Source organism: Equus przewalskii, chromosome 17 (genome assembly GCF_037783145.1).
Source record: "Equus przewalskii isolate Varuska chromosome 17, EquPr2, whole genome shotgun sequence".
NCBI classification, from domain to species: Eukaryota; Metazoa; Chordata; class Mammalia; order Perissodactyla; family Equidae; genus Equus; species Equus przewalskii.
Window position 1 is genome coordinate 67,169,151 of NC_091847.1, and position 22,036 is coordinate 67,191,186.

Sequence of the window (22,036 nt, forward strand, 5' to 3'; positions counted from 1 at the left end):
CCATTTTATATTCTGGTTAATTTTCTGGAAAGATCTGACAATCTCTTTGAATCCAAAGGTGGTGATATTGGACAACTTGTTGCTTTAAAAATGCCGCCTTTTGTTGCCTGACAATGGAAAGGTTGGGAAGTTGGAGGAGATTTTTTTTCTTCTTTCTTTCTTTCATCTTTTTCTTTAAAAAAATTTTATCGCTTATTATTTTGTTAGCATCTTCCCCCTGCATCTTTATAATGTCAAAACTGAAAGGAAAAATGGAGCTGCTAAGATGAGTTACGGTTAAGTGACTTTTGCTTGTGTCATTGTGCTAGTTTTTGTGCAAAATGAACGAAGCCAACGCTACTCTTGCAGTCAGGAGTTTAAGATCGAAATAGAAAGGAAGATAAGTAGTGTTCTGGTTTGTAGTGTGAGACAGTTAGTGTCTGCTAAAATATAGCATTGATCCCTCCAAAAGTAATTTAAATTCTACATTAAATTTAAATTCGACATTAAATGGTCTCTTCTTCAGAAAGTACATTTAAATTCTCATATTACAGTGCATTAGATATAATGTGAAATTACGTTGTTTGAATCCTGGGGGATAACTGTGGCTCTGATACCAAATTGTACGTGGTCTGAGCCCATTGTAGAGACTGACAGGCTTGTGCAAGGGCAGCGCCAAAGTCCAGGCCCTACGTGATGGGAGTGGGTGTGGATAGGGAGGAGGGAAAGCCCTGGGTTAGTGTCGACTGAAACAGGAGGGTAGAGATGAGAGAAGGAAGCCCAGTTCTAACTGGCATCAGGGGAAGCTCCGCCCTTGCTCGCAATTAGCTGTGGTTGGTGATGAAATTTTTGGCAAGTCTGACAGGGCTTTGGAGAACTCTTATCCAGGATCATAAATTAATTGAGAGATTTATTTTGAAAGGTATTTTCAATGTATAAATCTATGCTTTCCATTTATCAGCTAAATCAGTCAACATTATCGACCATCATTTCAGAGATGTAAAGTGTTTGTGAAAGTATCAAATGAATGGTTAGCAGTAGAACTAGTGTTTTTAGAGGGCTGAAACCATGCGACACTAAGATTTAAGATGTTAGAGTCCACCATGTGCTAATGGATATACTGAATGCTTTCTTTTGCAGACATACATTGGAAGTGTGGTTATATCCGTTAACCCATACCGCTCACTGCCCATTTATTCACCTGAGAAAGTGGAAGATTACAGGAATAGGAATTTTTATGAGCTGAGCCCTCACATGTAAGTACCGTATTAAAGCATTAAGTTTCTCTTTCGCTCCAAAGATGTGTAGTTGACAGATGTGTCCAGCTGTTCCATTTGAGTCTCAGGAAAGTATTGTAGTTGTTTTTTTTAATTAGATGAGGGAATGTAGAAGTTAATTGTTATGCCTTATTTTAAATGTAAAAAAAGGCAAGTACTTCATTTGGCGTCAGGCTCTTTAAATTCTGAAATATTTGGGTTTAATATGTAAAATATTTTCTGTTAAAAAATTCTGTGTTAGTAGCAGCTGCTGCTAATTATTTTTGCAAATAAAACAAGAATGTGCAATGCTTATTATTATAAAGAGCCCAAGCAGCGTTTCCGTATTCTTGGTGGGTCAAGAAAAATCCCAAGTGTGGGGTTGTGTAAAAGTTTTTAAGCAAGAGGAGTAAATAATACCTTCAGTTTCTCATCTTTGCAGACATTGTTCACCAGATGTATGCATTCGGCCAATGATTTCACCTTCTCTAAGTTAGTCACTTGTTTAATTTTTCTGAAGGAGGTCACTTGTTAGTGTAAATAATTCCTGTAAATAATAATCTACAATAATAACCCAGTGCTGGGGTTGGGAAACCCTGAATTAAAGTGAAAGAACCTGCTGACTTTTAGTTCTTTCCTAGCAGAAAAGAATCTCTGTATGATTGAAGATGGGGTCTATGAATTTTGATAGAAAATAAAATCTAATAATTAAAGAACATATATACCACTGTCCAGATGTTTGTTTTGCTTTCTCTTCATAATGCGAGATACAGTGACATCTTTGGGCCATTTGGAACTCAAGATTTAAATAATTTGTGAAAATGGTTATTAAAAACTAGGCACTATATATTTTATCAATCAAGCAGATTCTGATTACTTGGTTTTCTTCTAAAAGTAGATTTTTGCAAGAGATCTTGTTTCATTTTGCCTTAACAAAAATAAAATCTGAAATTTGTTTTATAAAGTTATCCCTATAGTTCAGTCTCTGCAATGAAATACTTTTTTTGGTGCCTGAATTTTTTTTTTTTTTTTGAGGAAGATTCGCCCTGAGCTAACATCTATGCCCATCTTCCTCTGTTTTCTGTATGTGGGATGCCTCCACAGCATGGCTGATGAGTGGAGTAGGTCCAGGCCGGGTATCCAAACCGGTGAAGCCAGCCGCTGAAGCAGGGCACCTGGAACTTTAACCACTGGGCTTGATGCCTGAATATTTATTTTAAATTCCAGGCCTTGAAGCTGTGCTTCTCAGAGGAAGGTGCTGAGGTCAACTGTGTCAGAATCCCCCAAGAGCTTAGGGAAAATCTAGTTTCCTAGGCTTCACCTCAAACACGCCAGGAGTCTACATTTTTTTACCAGCTTTCCAGATGATTCTTAGGTGCGTGCAAGTTTGAGAACATGTCTTAGGTGTATATGTACAAATGTTTTCCTTTCCTTAACTGCTTACCACAAATTGTGATCTTTTACAATGATAATATTAACAAAAATAATAATAATAGCTTGTACTTACTGAGTACTTACTATCTGAAGGCTCTGCTCTAAATACTTTATGTGTGTTATAACTCACTTCATTCTCAAAATAACCCTTCGAGGTAGGTACTGTTACAGATGGAGAAGTTGTCACAGAGGGACAAGGAATTTATCCACAGCCACACACTTGGGTGGGGAGCCAGGGTGTGAAAACAGTTGTCTGCTGCCCCCTCAGCTAGAAATCATTCTCCCGTTTTCACATTAGGGCATCTTACTGTGCGCTTCCATCCCCCTGCCCTCAGCTTGCCTGTGTTCCCGCACCCCAAACCTTCCAAGGTAAGCCTGGCTGTGCCTCAGTTTACCTCCAGAGACTGCATCCCATTCTTCCCATTTGCAGCTTAAGTCTCCACTCTGAGGATGTTTAGGTATCTGATGGATGTCTGTTCTAGAACGTAGAAGTTCATGCTCTGGAATGTCCATTTTTATCCTCGCCTCTGAAGGATTCCTGTAAAAAGCTGCATGGCACTGCTACCCTAGTTCACCCTATTACCCCCGAGGAAAACAACCACAACCAGCAATAAAGTAAAATAAAATAAATTCCCAGTCTGCTTAGGATGAAGACAAAAAGTTTTCACTGTGGTCTATAAAACACTGTGTGTGGGGTGCAAGGTACACTTTTATGCAATGAATCTGAATTTGCTGGATTCGTATCACAGCCTCCTCCCCATCTCGCTTTGTTCTTTGAGTCCTTACCACACTCCTTCCCACTACGTCACCTTTGCACATTCTGTGCCTTCTGCCTGGAATGCTTTTCCATCCCTTTTCCTCATGCAACTCCTGTTCTTCCTTTGGATCTTAGATTGCATTAGACCTCAGGGAGGAACCATCCCTCACCACGTCCCTGCCAAAGGCAGGTCTCTTACTCTTGTCACTCTTACAGTTTAACATTTCTTTGTGGCGTTATTTGCTTCAGGTCAGCTTCACCTACTGTGCCAGCTTTTGCCCCCTGTAATATTCTTAGCACCAGAGAGTAAGTGTTCAAAGTAACAGTCACGCCCTGCATAACAACATTCCAGTCAACGGCATACGCAACAGTGGTCCCACGATGTTAGTGCCGTGTGGTCTAGGTGTGTGGTAGGGGATACCATCTAGTTTGTGTAAATACGCTCTATGATGTTCACACGACAACGAAATTGCCTAATGATGCATTTCTCAGACTGTATCCCTGTTGTTAAGTGACACATGACTGGATATTGAACAGAACTTGGGTTCGAGTCCCAGCTCTTCCGTTTACAATGTATGTATTACTATGTAATCTGGAGCAAATTACTTGAAAGAGCTATAGTTCAGAACTTAAATTATTTGCTCTGTTCAGTGGGAAAATAATTATTGACTTATAGGGTTGTTTTTGTGTGTGTGTGTGTGTAAGATTGGCCCTAAGCTAATATGTATTGCCAACTTTCCTCTTTTTTTGCTTGAGGAAGATTGTTGCTCAGCTCAGATCTGTGCCAGTCTTCCTCTATTTTATGTGGGCTGCCGCCACAGCATGGCTTGATGAGGGGTCCTAGGTCTGCGCCTGGGATCCAAACTGACGAACCCCGGGTCACCAAAGCAGAGCGTGCAAACTTAACCGCTACACCACTGGGCTGGCTCCTAACTTGTGGGATTTTTGTGAGGGCTAAATATCTAGTCCATGTTTAGATGATATAACTGTCTAGTTTACGTAAAGTGCTTAGCATGGACTCTGACAGCCCTGGAGTAAAGGAGAGCTGCTGCTATTAACAGTGATAATGATGCTAATTATTGTAATATGAGATACGCGGACACATTTCCAACATCCTAACAGGCTCTGTCTCACCACTTTCTCCTCCATGGTGGGGACGTTTTCCTCTTCCTTTAATGCATTTTCCTGCATTATTCTTTGTGAATGTCTGTCCTTGACGGTATCTGAAACACGATCAATGCCAGCTAGGTTCCCTGCTAAAACCCAGCCTAAGAGTCGCAAATAGGATTTTTGCGATGTAATGGGATAAGATGACTTTAGGCCTGTGATGCATTCTAACCATAACTATTTCAAGAATCTGGTTCCAATTTGAATAAAAAAGAACTTAAGCAGCTGCTCAGACCCTACACTTTGAAAATTTTGCCAATTAATTTACCCCAGATTACATTTGGAATTTAATTTGACCTGTTGTTCACTGTTAGTCTTCAAAAACATCTAGGGGCCGGCCAGGTGGCGCAGCAGTTAAGTGCGCACGTTCCGCTTCTCGGCGGCCCAGGGTTCACTGGGATCTTGGGTGCGGACATGGCACCGCTTGGCACGCCATGCTGTGGTAGGCGTCCCATGTATAAAAGTAGAGGAAGATGGGCACAGATGTTAGCTCAGGGCCAGGCTTCCTCAGCAAAAAGAGAAGGACTGGCAGTAGTTAGCTCAGGGCTAATCTTCCTCAAAAAAACCCAAAAAACATCTAGATAGTTCCCCTACAGCTCATGTGTTTTTGAAGGTGTCCAGAAATGATTTTTCTTTAAATTTGTGACAATTGAAAAATGTTTACATTCCATGTATGTACGTTGACTTTCAGATAGTGGAAATGTATAAATGAGTAAAATGAAAATAAACAGTAGTTTCTTTCCTATATTCCTTTTCAAAAATAGTTTTATGTTGTCCTACCTCTTCTCCTACCCTCTTCTTCTCTGAGCTCCTATCTGTATATTTGGGGCCACACCTTGAGTGTGATGTCAGTGGGTGGCATGCCCAGAGAAATGAGGGCACCGTGGGGCGGCATACATGGCACTGTTTGCCTTTCTAATTGTGCAAAGAGTGTCTTTCCAGTGGGATTTTTAAATTCTTTGAACATAAGGAATTTTTTATATGTCCCAGCGAGGACTTAGTACATTTCAGACAACTCGGTAACTGCACTCATGGAGAGCAGCCTCAGATCGCCAAACCTCCCAGATGCGAAAGAATGATAGGGGAGAGACGAGGGAAATAATTGAACCATTTAATCTGTCTTCATTCAGTTGGAAGAGCACTGTGACAGTACGCTTGCCAGTTAGTCACCAAATCCACTGGCCTTCTGCTGGGTGATTGCCTTTTGACCTTGTGGCTCTAGATAAAGTTTATCACCGTCACATGGATCTTCCTAAAATTGGATCATCTACTTCCCTTCCCAGAAACCATTATGGGCTCCCTGTGGCTATTTGAGTGAACTCTGAGTTCCTTGGCTTGGTGTTCAGGCTCTCCACAGTCCAGCCTTAGCTCTCCTCTCCAGCCCCAGATACCACTCAGCTCCTTCGTGGAACTTCCTTTTGAGTCACAGCCTTTCATGTCTTTTCCTTTCTACCTCTCCCACCCCATACCCTATCGCTCATGTTAAAATCCTGCCAGTCTCCTAGGGTCTGTCTGAAAGGCTTGATCAGCTCTAGCCTAACCCACAGGTGACTTTCCCTGCCTCTCAGTTATTAGCATCACTCATGTGCTCCACCTTTCTGACTGTGGTTAATTCTGTTTCGGTGTCATCCTCTTTAATGAGATAGACGCTTCTGTAGATCAGGAAATTTATCCTGCACATCTGTGTCGCCCTCTCTGTGCTTTTGTCTTAAGAGCTCAGTAACTGTAGAACAAAGGAGATTTTAAGTAGTTTTGCATTACATTTTACTTGTATTTATCTCATCTGTGATAACTCAATAAAATCAAATTGTTCTTGATATAAAATTTATTCCCACCAGGAATAAGTTTGAATAAACTGCAGTTTATTCAAAATGTCATGCAGTATGAGATTTTTTTCTCATTTTTATAAAAAAGTAAGCTAAAATACTGTTTTTATAGTGCTCCTCACCAGTGAGTGTTAAGGTTCAATTTGTTCGTGATGTGTGGAGCACGTACCATCTAGTTACGTGACGTGCCTAGCAAGGGGAACTTGCCACGAGAAGGAGGAGCGGATTGTGGCCCCTGCCAACAACTCATCCTTGTGGTCACAGCCCAGGAAGGAGCTGGAATGTGTCCTTAGATTAGGATATGATGTGGTGGCCATGTGACAGTAGGCATTTACAAGTACTATTTGAAGCAAGCAATCTTTCCATTTTAGTAAATGAATGATCCTGCAATAAATTTTATAAACTGAGAGAAGTGGCTTAAGGCTTTGAAAAATTTCTGGCTACTCTCACCTAAAAATAGGAAAGTAATCAATGGGAGGGTTTGGATGGTGCTGATGTCAGCTGTCCAGATGTGAGCCCTCTGTCTCTAGGGAACCTCTGACTCCTCATTTTGTGCCAAACTGATTTTGCAGGACCACATGCTGTTGCCCGTAGAATGACGTAGCTAGAATGCTTGTGTATTTTGAGTCCTTGTTATTCCTGTTATCATTTTATTCCACTCAGGTTGAACCAGATTAATGTTACAAAGAACATTTCTGACTGTATCTCAAAATGTACAAGTGCTGTGGTTGAGTGTCCAGACCTTAGCATTCAGATCCAGGGCAGAAGACCCAGGCCTTGTCCCTCTTATGTTATCAGTATTTTTCTCTACAGCAGAGTTGAAATTCTGTGAATAAAATTTTCTTTATTTTGAGAACTCAGGACAGCTCGATCTTGAATTCTCTTAGAGGTTGCTTGTATAACTGAGTGTGAAAGTGCTTGAGAAAGGGCGGGGGTAGAGAAAGAGAGAGTATGTATGTGTGTCTTGATGTGATGTCATGTCGCTGAGGCTTTTGTATTATTTCTCTCATTTCACTTTTGGAATAGTTGAGCCTCTCATTGATCCAGTACCTCCCAAAAACCACTTGCAGAATAGGGTTTTATGCTTTCCCATCTAGCATTCTTTCTACTCGCTGCTTTAGAAAAGTTAGTCATTTACTGAGCAAATATTCACTGAGAACCTACTGTGTGCCAGGCTCTCCTTTAGGCACGGATACAGCAGCGAACAAAGCGGATAAAATTCCTGTCTCCGTGAGGGAGACAATCCTCAGACTTAAGTTTACCGAAACAAGATTGTCCAAATCATCAGGAGGAAAGAGGATAGAGACAGGGAGGGAAGGTTCTGTGGAAGACAGTGTGCCTTTCAGTGGTGTTCTCTGAAAGCACCCGGGGCCATGTTCTCTCAGGCAGTGTCAGGCAGTGGCCGGTAGGTTGGAGCCTGGAAGGCTTTGCTTCTGCTTCGGTCTCTAATCTACATGAGCTCTTGTGCGGGAGGGAATCCCAGTTACACCCCAGTCTAGACACTTAGATTACCATTTTGTATGGAGTGACGCCATCTTGAGAATAGTTAAAACTGCCCTTTTTCCTTTCTGCATGACTGTCATGGGTCAAAAGAAGCAGAAGACAGTCCCCGTGTTTGCTTTCAGCCTGGGCAGACACTTACTTGATTCTGGATGATCATGGATTACAACACTTCTTGGTTTAGAGGCACGTTTCCTGTGAGCAGTGCAGTGGCGATGTGGTGGAGGACAGTTGTTAAATCGCCTGCTTGCTGAGGCTGGGTCCGTGCTGAGGAACATTTCTGGGCCGAGCACAGACTCAGCTTTTGTGAAGCTCCATCAACTGAACTTACCGCCTTTGACTCTCCAACTTTTATTCTCAGTCTGTTGCTTTCTTGGGGCTATTTTCAAAACAGTTTCTTTTAGAATATGTGCCTGGACAGAAAGAGACCTCAGCTAATTGCTCTTGCAGATTGTGAACCCTTTTAAATTAAAGTTGGAAGATTGGTTCTATGCCACCATAATGTTTTTATCATGAAAATCATTGTGATATAAGAACACATTTATTAATGAAAAGTGTATCTGTATGTCTGAGAAGTCTCAGAATCCTAATTTCTAGATCCCTAATTAGAATTTATATCACTTCTCACAAAATGCACATCTCAGACTTGAAAGGAAGTGTGTGTTGAAAATGCTGTTGTAAAGCGAAGCACACATTCATACCAGCATACATGATTATTTCCATGATAGATAATCTTAAAGGGCAGCGTTTGATTCTCAGCAAAATTGGTTGCTTCCTGCCAGAATGTTACATGTCTTTGACAGGCCTTGAGAAATTCTACAACGTTCTGGAAGAGATCCATTTCATCCAAAGGAGTGGCACTGAGGCCTCAGCCCTGAGAAGGATTAGTCTGACACTTCATCCCTGACAGAGAGAACTACAGTTGGAACCATGTGGGGAGCCTGTCTAGAGAGGCTGTGTTCAGGGTGGGTGGGGAGGGGCACCGCTTTCTTGCTGAAATAAGACTCATTGCCATGGTCTGTTGCCAAGACATACTGGCAGTTGGGCTGGGTAGGTAGGGCAGAGGGAGTGACGTGGGAATTTGTCTAGACAGGGGCCAGCAAATCCTGCGCCTCATCCAGTCTGGGGAAATCAGCAAAGGCAACGATGATAGAAACAGAGGTCAGAGAAGTGCATAGGGGGCCCACGCCTAGGAGCCTGGGGAACCAAAAGTGGGGACTGAGGCTGTCATGGGGCCAAAATCCGTGCAAAGGGGAGCAGGCCCTGGAGTCCCAGCCCCAGGAAGGGGGCTTGTTGCTGTCCCCACTGTCCAGGGTGTGTTCTTCCTGCCCCACCCTGTCTCAGGGGTCCCACGTCCCCAAGTGGAAGTGATTGTTCATTGATTTGATCAGCATCATTAAGCACCCAAAATACTTGTGAAGAGCTAGGGATACAAAGATGAATTTGTCCTCAAGGTGTGGGAGACAGGCCAATAAATAAATAACCACAGAAGAGAGAGAAATGCCATGAAAAAGGCAGGAGATGTAGAGTGACCACATATTCTGGTCCACATGTCCCTGGATGGCCCTGGTCATTCCTGGTTTGTCAACATAATTATTCATAGTGCCCCCTTGTACTCACAGAAGTGTCTGAGTGTGGGTTCCCTGGGGAAAAGGTGCTGTTGGTGTGCCATGGAGGTGCTTCAGCCCTGCCTGAGGAGCTAGGAGATGGGACAGTGGGAGTCTTGAAGGATGACTTTGCTGCATAGATAAGGGAATAGGATTCTAAACCCAGCAAATAATTTCCCCATCAGAGGGAATGGTGTTGATGTGGTCATTTAGCATTTGTTAAATATTTGAGTGCCCGTCATGTGTCAGGTACTAGCACATGTACTGGGCAAAAATCTCAGCCCTGTTGGGCATACGTTCTAGCAAAGGGAGACCATCAACAGGAGAAGTGAGTAAAATAAATGATGATGTAAACGGTGACAAGTGCTTCGGAGAAACACGGTGGGGAAGGGGAGAAGGACTGTGTGGGAGCGGGGACATGCTGTTCTGTTTTAATAGGGTGGCCAGGGATGCCTTACTGAGGTGGTGGTATCTCAGTAATGTCCTGAAGGGGTAAGGGGGTGAGCAGTGTGCAGTGCTGGGGAAGAGTGTCCTAGGCTGAGGGAACAGTAAGTGCCAAGGACTGAAGGGGAGACATTGAGATACAACCACATGGCATGTCAGTGATCCAAATTCATGAGGTTCCCAAAGGTTGGAATGTAGGATGCAAGCTGGGCAGGGGGAAATAAGGTAGAAGAGGAGGAGCACACGTGGGTCATGTAGGGCTTGTATGCTAAGGGCTTGTACTTTTAAGCAGGTAGAAGGGGAGATAAGATCAGTCTGGAGATTTGAACTGTTCTGGGGCACAGAGGAAGAGGAACTCAAGGGCAGTGTAGTTTAGGGATCTGGTAGGCTTTTGCAATAATCTAGGCTAGAAGGGAGAAGGACAGAAGTCTCATCTGTAAATGAGGGGACGTTTCAAAGGCAAATCCATAGAACCTAGTGGAAGTGATTAGAAGTAGTGAAGAGTGAGTAGGAGGGAGGAGGCTCAGAGACCAGTCATGACTCCTGGCTGGGGTGGGGATCACGATGCCTGACAATTCCCCAAAAGTTAAAATAGCCTGGAGACAGCCTTGTAAACTGCAGTAGATACTTAGAAGAACATGGACTTGGGATAGGGGGCCTTCCTCCCTGGCACTTCCATGTTGGCTAATTTTCAATGTGGGGAGAGAGTGGCTTGTGTGAACTTAGGGAGGAGAATGTGTATACAGTAGTTCCCCCTTATCCGTGATTTTGCTTTCCATGGTTTCACTTACCCGCAGTCATCTGTGGTCTGAAAATATTAAATGGAAAATTCTAGAAATAAACAGTTCATACGTTTTAAATTGTGTGCCGTTCTGAGTAGTGTGATAAGATATTGCGCTGTCCTGCTCCATCCTGTCCTGGACAGTACGTCACAATGCCTGCGTCATTCCCCTCACTTTATCTCATCACTTAGGCAGTGTATCATCTCACATCACCGCAAGAAGTAGGGTGAAGACAGTACAAAAAGGTATTATGAGAGAGAGAGAGAGACCACGTTTACATAACTATTATTATAGTGCTATAGTTGTTCTATTTTATTATTATTGTTGTTTGTCTTTTACTGTGTCTAATAAATTAAACTTTATTGTTGGTATGTGCGTATAGGCAAAAACATAGTTCGGTACTCTCCCTGTTTTCAGGCATCTGCTGCGGGTCTTGGAACGTATCCCCCATGGATAGAGAGGGACTCCTGGGTAGGCTTACCTTCCCACTATTGGATCCCTTCTACTCATGATCAATCACTCAGCATTTACTGTTTTATAAAGGTGTTTCTGAAAGATTTGAAGTAAAATTTGAATTCTTTGTTAATATATGAAATCACCATGTAGCTGTTTTATTTTTAAGGTAATTGTTTGCTCATGTTCCAGTGTCTGTGCCTCTTAACTTGTTGGCTCTACGTTGCTTTGATCTGAACTTCCTCTTCCGGTGATTAAGGTGTAAGAGAGTGCAGTTTTTATAGTCTTGTTTTCTTATTCCTTAAACCTGATCGTTTCAAATTTCAACATGGAGACGTTCACGCCTCTTCTCAATTCCCATGGTCCCTTATCTCTTGTTTGCTTTATCCCTCCCGTGGCCTAAGAGCCAATGTTGTGTGTTTTCTGACACTGAATGTGTGGTTTTCTCTAACACTAACCATTCTCCGACACCAGCTGGGTGTCTAACAGTTCAATTCAGTTCTGACACTAACTACCCAGAGTTATTGCAGATCCCATAGGTCAAAGGCTCAGTCCCACAAGACAGCCCCCACTTCAGATCCCTGCCGCCAGTGGAGTGCCCAGGCTGCTCACACTTGTACCCAGATGACTACAGATTTAAGAGTTTCCACAACCCCTCTCAGGTTTGGTAATTTGCCAGAACAACTCATAGAACTCAGGAAAACACTTGACTTACATTCACTGGTTTATTATAAAGGATACAACTCAGGAAGAGCCAGTTGGAAGAGAGGCATAGGGCAAAGTAAGGGGGAAAGGGGTACAGAGTGTCCCTGCCCTCACCCGGCATGCCAGCTTCCCAGTTTATCAGTGCCTTCACCAACCCAGAAGCTCCCTGAACCTCCCTGTTCAAAAGTTTTTATAACCCAACCTGCAGCCCCTCTCCTCTTCCTGCAGGTGGGGAGGTGGCACTGAAATTTCCCACCCTCTAATCATGCATTGGGTCTTTCTGGTGACCAGCCCCCCCCATCCCAAAGCTATCTGGGGGTCCCACCGTGAGTCACTTCAGCATAACCGGTGTGGGCCAAAGAGGCTTGTTATGAATAACAAAAGACATTCCTATTACTCAGGAAATTCCAAGGGTTTTAGGACCTCTGTGCCAGGAACCAGAGACAAAGACCAGATATATTCTTAATATACCACATATGTGGACATATGCATGTATTGTTCTTCAGTGTCAGCTTCCTGAAGCCAAGTCAATGTTGGAGTTTCTGTATGGTATCCTAGAAACCTGAATTAGCCGGCCTCCTTTTTCCGGGAAATGTCTTGAGGATAGTTTACCAATTCAATTCAATAAACATTGAGTATCAAAAAGATTCAACTGTCCAGCTCCCCTCTCAGGCAGCCCCTCCCTCCGTATGTGTCCTGGATCCCATCCAGCCCCTCTTGTGTCCTTAAGGACATCGCTCTGTGATTATCTCCCTTCTCCACTGTGTTACCAACTTTTCCTTCTCTCTCATCCATTCTCAACAACATATATGCTTAATATTTCTCTTGATTCCACACCATTCATCTCCCTTTATTACAAAAACTCTGAAAAAGTTGCATGTACTTGTTGTCTTCAGTTTATCTCCTTTTCTTTATTAAAGTCACTCTAATTGGACTTTTATCTCTCTACTCCACACTCCACTAAATCTATTCTTTTCAAGATCATCTGTGATCTCCATGTTGTCAAATCCAATAGTCAGTTGTTTTTTTTTTGAGGAAGATTAGCCCTAAGCAAACATCTGCCACCAGTCCTTCTCTTTTTTTGCCGAGGAAGGCTGGCCCTGAGCTAACATCCGTGCCCATCTTCCTCTACTTTTTTATATGTGGGACGTCTGCCACAGCATGGCTCAATGAGCAATGCATAGGTCTGCACCTGGCGTCCAAACCTGCAAACCCCAGGCTGCCGAAGTGCAATGTGTGAACTTAACTGCTGTGCCACTGGGCCGGCCCCCCAATAGTCAAATTTGAATCCTTCTCTTCCTTTAATTATTAGTAACATTTGACATTGTGACCCATTCCTTCCTGAAACCCTTTTTTTAATTTGACTTTCTGGCCTCCACACTTTCCTGTTTTCCCCAGCCTGCTGGCTGCTCCATCTTTGGCCTACACTGGATGCACCTCTTCCTCTCTCTGTTGGATATTGGTGCATCTGAGGGCTCTGCCCTGGGGCTTTTTCTTTTCTCCTGTGTAGGCTGTGCTTAGATGAGCCTTGTGTGCTTTAAATACCCTCTATGTGCTGATGCCCCCAGATTTAGCTCTCCAGCTGGACCTCTCCCCTGAGCTCTAGGCGATGCAGCTCTTTTCCACTCTTCATTATCTCCTTGGGTGTCCAAGAGGCATCTTGAACTTTATAGTAAGCTTCTAACTAGACTTCGGATTGCTCCACTCCCTCTCCTCTTTCTCATCTCACTCAGTGACATCACCATCCGTTGGCTGCTCAAGACACAAATCTCTTCTTCTCTTTTTCTCCCACCCTACATTCAATCGACCTTTGGGTCTTGTTGGCTCTGCCTTCATATATCCCAGTCTTGCCACCTCCACTGCTGCTGTGCATGTCCAACCATCCTCCTTTGCTTAGATTATCGTGGTAGCCTCTGACTGCTCTTCCTGTTTCAACTCTACTATTGTCTCCTGCTCCCATACCTCACTGCCCAACCATCTTTTCTCAAGTAATGTTATGGGTGCTGGCTAAAGTGACCTTTCTTAAAAATGACCATCGGATTGTTTTTCTTCGCTCCTCGAAGACCTATTGTGGCTCATGTGTGGCCTGCGGGTCTCTACTTGATGAGGGTGCTAGCCACCTGGCTGCATTTGTTGCTTCTCACCCCCTTGCTCCAGCCACACTGGCCTCCTCGCTACTCCTCTCACGTGCCAAACACTCTGTATCACTCTTGCCCTGTCCAGGGGTGACTTGTTCTCTCATTTCAGTTAGGAAACGCCTTAATTGTCAGTGATTACACTACCTACAAGAGCAGTCCGCACCCCATGGCTCACTGTATCCCCTTAGACTAATTTGCTTTTCTTCATTTATCATTATCTAACATTTCACTAGGTGTTCTTTTATGTCTTTAGTGTTTGTCTCCTGTATTTGAACGTTACCTCCCTGTGAGAGCAAGATCTTTGTTTACTTCACATGTCCATGTGTCCATAGCAGTTAGAACAGTGCCTGGCACCGAGCAGCCACTCCATAAATATTTGTTGAGTGAATGAATGAATGAATTTGGGAGGCCTACTGTTTGTTAGAAACTATGTGTAAAAGATACACATAGTGTTTGTCTTCAAGACGCTTCAGGTTGGTTGGGAGGAGAGGGGCATCGCTACATAAACAGGTCATTTTACTCTAATAGTGTGCTTGCGATGACAAGGAATAAGGTGGAAGCAACAAAAATTGGCGGGTTCAGAGATTCTATAGATGGCACCTATGTTGATCATTCTAGAAATAGGTGATCGCTGTAGTGTAATAATTAGCTGTATGGAAGATAAAGCAAAAAACCAGTTTTGGCTGTGGCGCAGCAAACCAGGATCATGGGAAGGGAAATGGTGTTTGAGGTGAGATGATAGCTACATGTACAACCTTTTTGTAAAAAATAAAATAGTCAAATACCAGTCTACTTGACTCATTGGGAGGATTGAAGGATTATGAAGGTTACTGTAAAGTAATAAAAGGAGAGTTTGGGATGAGGACATTATTTAAAATTACAAGCTTATGTGTCTAGAAAAATTGCCATCTTGCATTTTCAGTTACCAACTGGAAAAAATTTTCAGACTTGTTAAATACGCCTAAATGTGTATGTGTATAAATGCAGTGTTTTAATGAGTGAGTGGTAAATGACTGAATGTTGAAATGACTTATAAGTGTAAACAGATGTTAATTCATTATGTTTTATGTCAGAACCTCTAGTTGCTATTGGTGATGGATCATAATGTTATTCAGAAGGAGGAACATTTGATACACAGCATACTGAATTTCAGCCATTATTGGCTGCTCCAAAGGATGCACTCTCCTTTGAATATGACGCCCTCCCCTTGGGATATTAGTGTTGGCTGTCTGGATGCATGGGTGGTCAGCTCGAGGTCTGAAAAGACTATCCTCAGTTGCGTTGGGAACATCCTAAGCCTTATAGATGGTTTAGCCTAATTTCACAAAAATTTAGCAATAGAGGAATAAGTTAGAAGATATACGTTTTCTACTAATGTTTTTCCTTCAGTCCACCTCAACAGCACCTGGGGGAGGGAGATTTGTCAAGTGTGCACCATGGACCTTTATCTTTGGGAAACACCTGCAGGCCTACTCTTAGGTTGGCTACGTGAGGCCATAGATTGCCGCTGGAGCAGTCCGTTTCCACTTTTATCTTCTGTATTTTCATGAGGCACGGGTTGCTAAGGGTTCTTGAATGTTTCTTTAGGAATTGGTAGCTTTTAAGCCGTTGCTTTGATTGCAACAGCCTCACACTCATACACCCTTCCTCACATTCCATCCTACAGTGATGCTGCTGCTTTTGTCTCTATTTGTAATGGTCTTGGCCAATAGGCTTATACAATTTGCTTATGTGAATAGCATTATGGATAAAAACAACAATTTTAAAATGGTGGAATTCCATTCAAAGTCAGAGAAATGTATTAAAGAAAAATGTTACTGAAGTAGAAAGGTATTGAGACATAAATTATAAAATCAACACATGTCGCTGTTTAAGATTACGTGATGTGGGTGAGTCATTGCTATCTGGTTACTCATTACCTGGGATGTGGGTATAAGGAAGGAGGAAGTGTGGAAATGTGTATGGGTGTTTGTTGGGCATCGCTCCTAAAACAAATAGACAGTGGTGTATAATGCTTTGAATATTTGCTTCCTTTTCAAAATGTAACATAATTTTCATTATAACAGTATAATATCTATGATTGTGAATGCCATACTTTGTCTTGCAGGCATAGATAAGGTAGCATAAATGAATCTTAAAACTTGAAAATTTTTGTCGTTTTCTGTATTTAGGGACTTGAACTTTTCTTTGATGTTTACATATCTCTGGCGTTGATCTTGAATAGAAATTATACAATTAAAATCAGTCCTAAGTGAAAATTTTGGCTGTGTAAATAGAGAGGTTGAGTTTGAATAAACTTGTAGCTACTGATTGGTTAGTTCCATGCCCTCCTTCACTTGGCCTCTTCTTGCCTGTTTCACTGTTTCTTTCATTTCTCCTTCTTGCTAGGTACACTGGCCTCATATACGCTCACTCTACTCTTCTCCATGTGTTCAAATCCTACTCATCTTTTTTTTTGGGGGGGGGGGGAAGAAAATTTGCCCTAAGTTAACATCCATTGCCAATCTTCCTCTTTTTTTAGCTTAAGGAAGATTTTCCCTGAGCTAAGATTTGTGCCAATCTTTCTCTACTTTGTATATGGGATAGTGCCAAAGTATGGTCGAGTGGAATAGGTCTGTGCCCTGGATCTGAACCCACAAACCCAGGCAGCCACAGCAGAGCACATGGAACTTTAACTACTTGGCCATGGGGCTGGCCTCCAAATCCTCCTCATCTTATTTATTTATTTATTTTTTGAGGAAGATTAGCCCTGAGTTAACTGCTGCCAATCCTCCTCTTTTTGCTGAGGAAGACTGGCCCTGAGCTAACATCTGTGCCCATCTTCCTCTACTTTCTATGTGGGACGCCTACCACAGCATGGCTTGACAAGCACTGCCATGTCCGCACCTGGCACCCGAACCGGCGAACCCCTCTTCATCTTTAAAGATGCATCCAGGGTACTGCATTTTGAAGCCTCTTCCCCAAAGGCTACTTGGTGGCCCTAACATGTATTTTCTGTAGCATTCGTTTTGTCACAATTATATGGCAGTTTGTTTAGTATCTTATATATTTCGTTAATTGCATTAGTTGCTTCCTATTTAAGTATTGGACTTATACAAGACTGAGTATCTTCTGAGCAGGGACTGTGCATTATATTGGCTTTGTTGCTTCAGGATCAGTGGTCTTAGGGGCTGGCCCTGTGGCCAAGTGGTTAAGTCTGTGCGCTCCGCTGCAGGCAGCCCAGTGTTTCGTTGGTTCGAATCCTGGGCACGGACATGGCACTCAAACCACGCTGAGGCAGCATCCCACATGCTACAACTAGAAGGACCCACGACGAAGAATATACAACTATGTACTGGGGGGCTTTGGGGAGAAAAAGGAAAAAATAAAATCTTTAAAAAAAAAAAAAAAAGATCAGTGGTCTTAAAACCCAACTGTTTGCTTATCCATAGTTGACTTCAAGTCAGGCCATCCTGATGTATTGTGTACATTATAAAACATACACAAGAAGAGGAACTTTTAAAGAAATGGTGAATAAAGTCCTAAATAGAAGTTCTAATATTTTATGTCCATACTCCAGTGGCTCGTCTTGGGCATGCCCTGGGAAGCCCACACCTCACTCTGGAGGCCTAGTACATGTTAGGGCCTCAGGAAATATTTATTTTTAGCCATCAGCTATTCTGTGCTGGTTGCTAACAAATTTTCCACCTGTCCTAAATGAAACTCAAGGTTATGGTCTAAGTATGTTTGAGATCTAGTTAGGGAATATAGGGGATGTATGGTATTAGTCAGAATAAGATAGGTTACGCTTGGGCAGCAAGCTGTCATGCCTCAAGATAGAATACAATAAAGGTTTGTTCTCACTGATGGCCAGTCTCATGGGGGTCAGATGGCTTTCCTCAGAGGCTTTTCTCCAAGAAGGTGACTCATATCCAAGCTGCTTCTATCTTGTAGTTGTAACAACGGGAACACGTGGCTTTTAAGATTGCTGTGGAAAGAGAAGTGCGCAGTCACATGGGCCCAACCTAACTGCAGAGGAAGCTGGGAAATATAGTCTTCCCATGCGCTCAGGAAGGGAAAAATGGAATGGGACTTAGTCGGTCTGTCGCACGGCCTTCTGTTTGCTAGGATCATCTGTTCATTTCAGTAGGTTTGTTACTGTTTGATAATTGAACTCATGGGCACCATGTAAAGTAACCTCCGCATGAATTTAAACATGAGTTCAGTAGTATAATTTAGAAAGAAAATAAGTCCTCTTAAAGTACTTAGAAATGTTTTTTCCTTGTAATGACTGTAATCACAGTGCATTTCTGCATTTCCATTTTAATCTTATTTGATGCCCTTTAAACTACAGAAGTGAAACTGTTGACTCATTTTTCACGATTCTGTTATTATTTCTTTCACGCTGCTGTTCAGTGCAGAGACACGTGCCTTATTGGTTTATTATGAACAAAGGCCTTTAGTAGTGTCATATTTCGTTGCTGTTGCTTATAGAAGAAGTTAATATGTGAATGTTTGAAGATGTGTCTAAATGATTTGATAGTTTATGGCAATAGATCTGTCTTTAGTCCAATTCCCATGTTATTGATTTTCTTGAAATAAATGTTTATTGAGAATTTTAGAAAAGTAGATGCTGCGCTCATCTATATTAATTCACATATTCATCTATTGGGAATTGTGGCAAAAAGATTCCAACCAGCTCTGAAACTTAAGCCAGTGCAATGTTAATTTTTTTTGGATTCAACTGTTCCAAGATGGGTGGTGAATAAATAAAAATCAATTTCCCTTACAATAGGGAGTTTAAGGACAACTTTATTTAAATTCAATGTAAAAAGAAAGTTACAGTTCATACATGTCTATGCATTTATTTTATAAAGCTAATTATCTTCTTATGTGTATATATCTTATTTTTCCCATAACACAGGGTCCTCTTGTAGGAATAGACTCTATTTTCTATTTTCTTTGAATGGGGCAAGAGTACCAAATTGAGTGTCTTGCTCATTATCACTGTTTATATTTGTAGGTTGATGTACCCAAAGGCATGATTAAAAATCATTGTCAACCAACTCTTTGAAGGCATTAAATAAAGCATTAAAGTAGTATGATGGTTAAAATAGGATCCCGTTTAACCATTAAGCCAGATACATATTTGCATATTGAGGGTTTTATACTCTCATCTCTCTGCCTAGAATGCCCCAGCCCCCCAGCCTGTATGTGTATCTATCTGTCTATCTCTCTCTCTATCTCCACGTCCTCCTCCCTCACTTCCTTCAAGTCTTTGCTCAAATGTCACCTTCTTAGTGGGTCCTTCTATTGTTATCCTTTCCAACAATTGCAACCTGCTCCCCTTTTCTGCCCTGCACTCGCTGTTCCTCATGTCTGCTTTATTTCTCTCTTTTCACCACCTTCCAGCGTATACTGTACTTTGCTTATTTTCTCTGTTGCCCGCCTTCCCCTCCATCCCACCCATAGAATGTCAGGTCTGAGTTAACTGCTGTATTCCAGTGCCTAGAACAGTGGCTGGCATGTATGAGACAGTCTGTAATATCAGTTGAATAGATTAAATAAACCTTTAATCACATCTTCAAAATATCTGATTCGGGGAGTCACATCAAAACATGAAGCCAAATTGTAAAGACTTTGCTTGGGTATCTTAACTTGATATTTAATGACTTCTGTAAGAAAGAAAAAAATAGAAAATTTCAAATGGTGTAATTTTTGGAATATAGGAAACAACTCCTTTAGATATTCATAATAGAGAATGGAAAATAATAAAGTTATTCAAATATGAGATGTGAACGTCTATTGACAGTGTTACAGCTAAATATTCACAGATTAACTTGTGCTGTCAATACAGTTATTGGTGGGTGTTTAAGTTGTGAATGTCAACAAATAATTTGTGAATGAGAAATATTTAATTCTAAGGTTTCTTTCAAATCTAAAATTCTATGGGTATATGATTCTCCTATTTAAGAAATATGTGGTATATTTTAGGAGAAAATTTGTTAGAAATTTCCTTTTAATGTTAGTGAATGAAAAGTTTGCTTCAGTTGTCTAGAATAACTGGGTAATGGGGCTTATGTGGGGCTGTTTCATTCTTTAGAGTTTCTAAACTAGAGATTATAATCTAAATTAGAGTAATTAAGGTTAGTCAGCATATCTAGATTTGAAGCCTGGTTTTGTCCTTTTCCAACTTCATTGTCAACTGGGCGCTTCTGAGAGAAACTCCTCCATCAACTTGGAGATGTGACTAACAAGGCTTATTTACGTTAAAAAGAAATCAAATATTATCTACTTCTCTTTATAGAAATAAATCTTAACTCTTTTTGGGTTACTGGTGACCAAGATTTGGTGTATTTCCATTGGAGACCTTAGTGAATGGAGCAATACGTCTTCATAAGCATAGGCCTCCTTTTCAATATCTGCACAAAAGCATGTAAGGAAAGAATCCTCTTGGAATTGGCAAGAAAGGAGAATATGGGATTTTTACAGAAGAGTTGGAGAGGTTTGAGATTGTTGAGTGATGGGTTAGGGGATAAAGCATAGAATAGGACTGCACAGATAATTTGGATACAGAATCCATGCCAACAGTCATGTGATCAGAGTTCCTATTTCAATAACAGGAGGTAGGGCAATAGCCCTTCGAAGTTTCTCTTGACTCAGTGTTGCTATAATTTTTAAATTGTAATCTTTTTGCTCTGGTAAACCTATGTCTGTCTGCGTGCACAGTGAAGATTTTCTTAGATTTGTGATAGTTTTGAATGTTATAGTTTTAAGTGAATAAATGAAGATTTTCTGAGAAATTGCCTTTCTTAGCTATGCTTATAAGGGGGCTCAAACATTTTGGGGCAAATCTATTTTCCTACCTACGTACCTCTCCGTCCATCCATCTATCCATCTCTCTCTCCCTCCCCTTGAAAACAAAGAGGAGCTGTACATGTATGCACGGATTTTAGTCATACCAATTGCATTATTTGGTCTTTTATAGTCCAAAAATGTGTGAGGAATATGAATGGGAGCTAATTATTATGTCCCTGCATGTTGAAAATTGACTGGAGGCAGCATACTGTTTTACAGTCAATATTATAAAATGAACAGCTTTTTAAAGGTCAAAGCAAAGGAAAAAGAAAATAAGTCAGACCAAAGTGAAAGTTAGTACCATCATGTCCCATTTGGTTATTGAACTTGGATTTTTCATTTCCTCATAGTCAAAACAACAAGGGAAATAGGATCAGTTACAAAATTATTTTTGCGCATAAGATTAAAGCACATGAGTTGCTCAAGAGAAGCAAAGTTTGCCTTACCAGTTAGGTTTAAAAGAGATTTCTCTTATGGGACTTATGACATGAAGATGTCATCTTGAGCAACACCTCCCAAAATTTCCCTGCAGAAAACAGAGGTAGTAAATTTTATATAGCTGCTTTTTATGCCACTTCACTAAGTGGAAGCAGAGGACGTAACACCAAGCACACTTAGCAAAAGCCAAGTCTTTAAGACGTATGAGTCCGTGGTTTTCATCCTGGGCTGCTCAGTAGAACCACAGCAGAATGTGATCAGAACCTGTGCAGTGTGTGTGTGTGCAGTGTGGGAGTGGGGGTGGGGAGTGAGGCAGCAGCTCCCAGGTGACTCCGCTGTGCATCTATGGTTGAGAACCACTGGTACAAAGCACCTAACTATTGGTAGTTTGACTTGGTTCAGGAACACAAGGAACAGGTAGGTTACAGTTTCTCCTTCAGGTGATACTCCGTGACAGTTTTGTATGTTCCTCTGTTTGTTTTCTGTTTTCTCATAACTGGGCTTTGGATCACACGTGGTCTGCAGACAGTTGAGGTTGTATCTCTGGAAAGGGCCCAGAGCACACATACTGTTGTCAATCAATATAGAGCCTTAATTTTAAAACTCACTGAATAATAGGCGAGGCTGTCATCATTTTATGAAAATTGAGAAAGCAAACCAAGACTTGTTTGAATAGATGGCACCCTCCTCTCTGTAGACATGTGGGCCATGAG

At 41.7% G+C, this 22,036-nt stretch overlaps 1 protein-coding gene across 20 annotated transcripts in view; it reads left to right on the forward strand.

Annotated features, from left to right (window-relative positions):
- Positions 1-22,036, forward strand: part of MYO1B (myosin IB) — a 180,822-nt gene that overhangs the window by 50,931 nt on the left and 107,855 nt on the right. For all 20 annotated transcript variants that reach the window (XM_070581690.1, XM_070581691.1, XM_070581671.1 and 17 more), the window contains one exon: positions 1,120-1,235. In XM_070581690.1, coding sequence (XP_070437791.1) covers positions 1,120-1,235 — 116 coding nt within the window. The remainder of the gene's footprint in view (positions 1-1,119; positions 1,236-22,036) is intronic.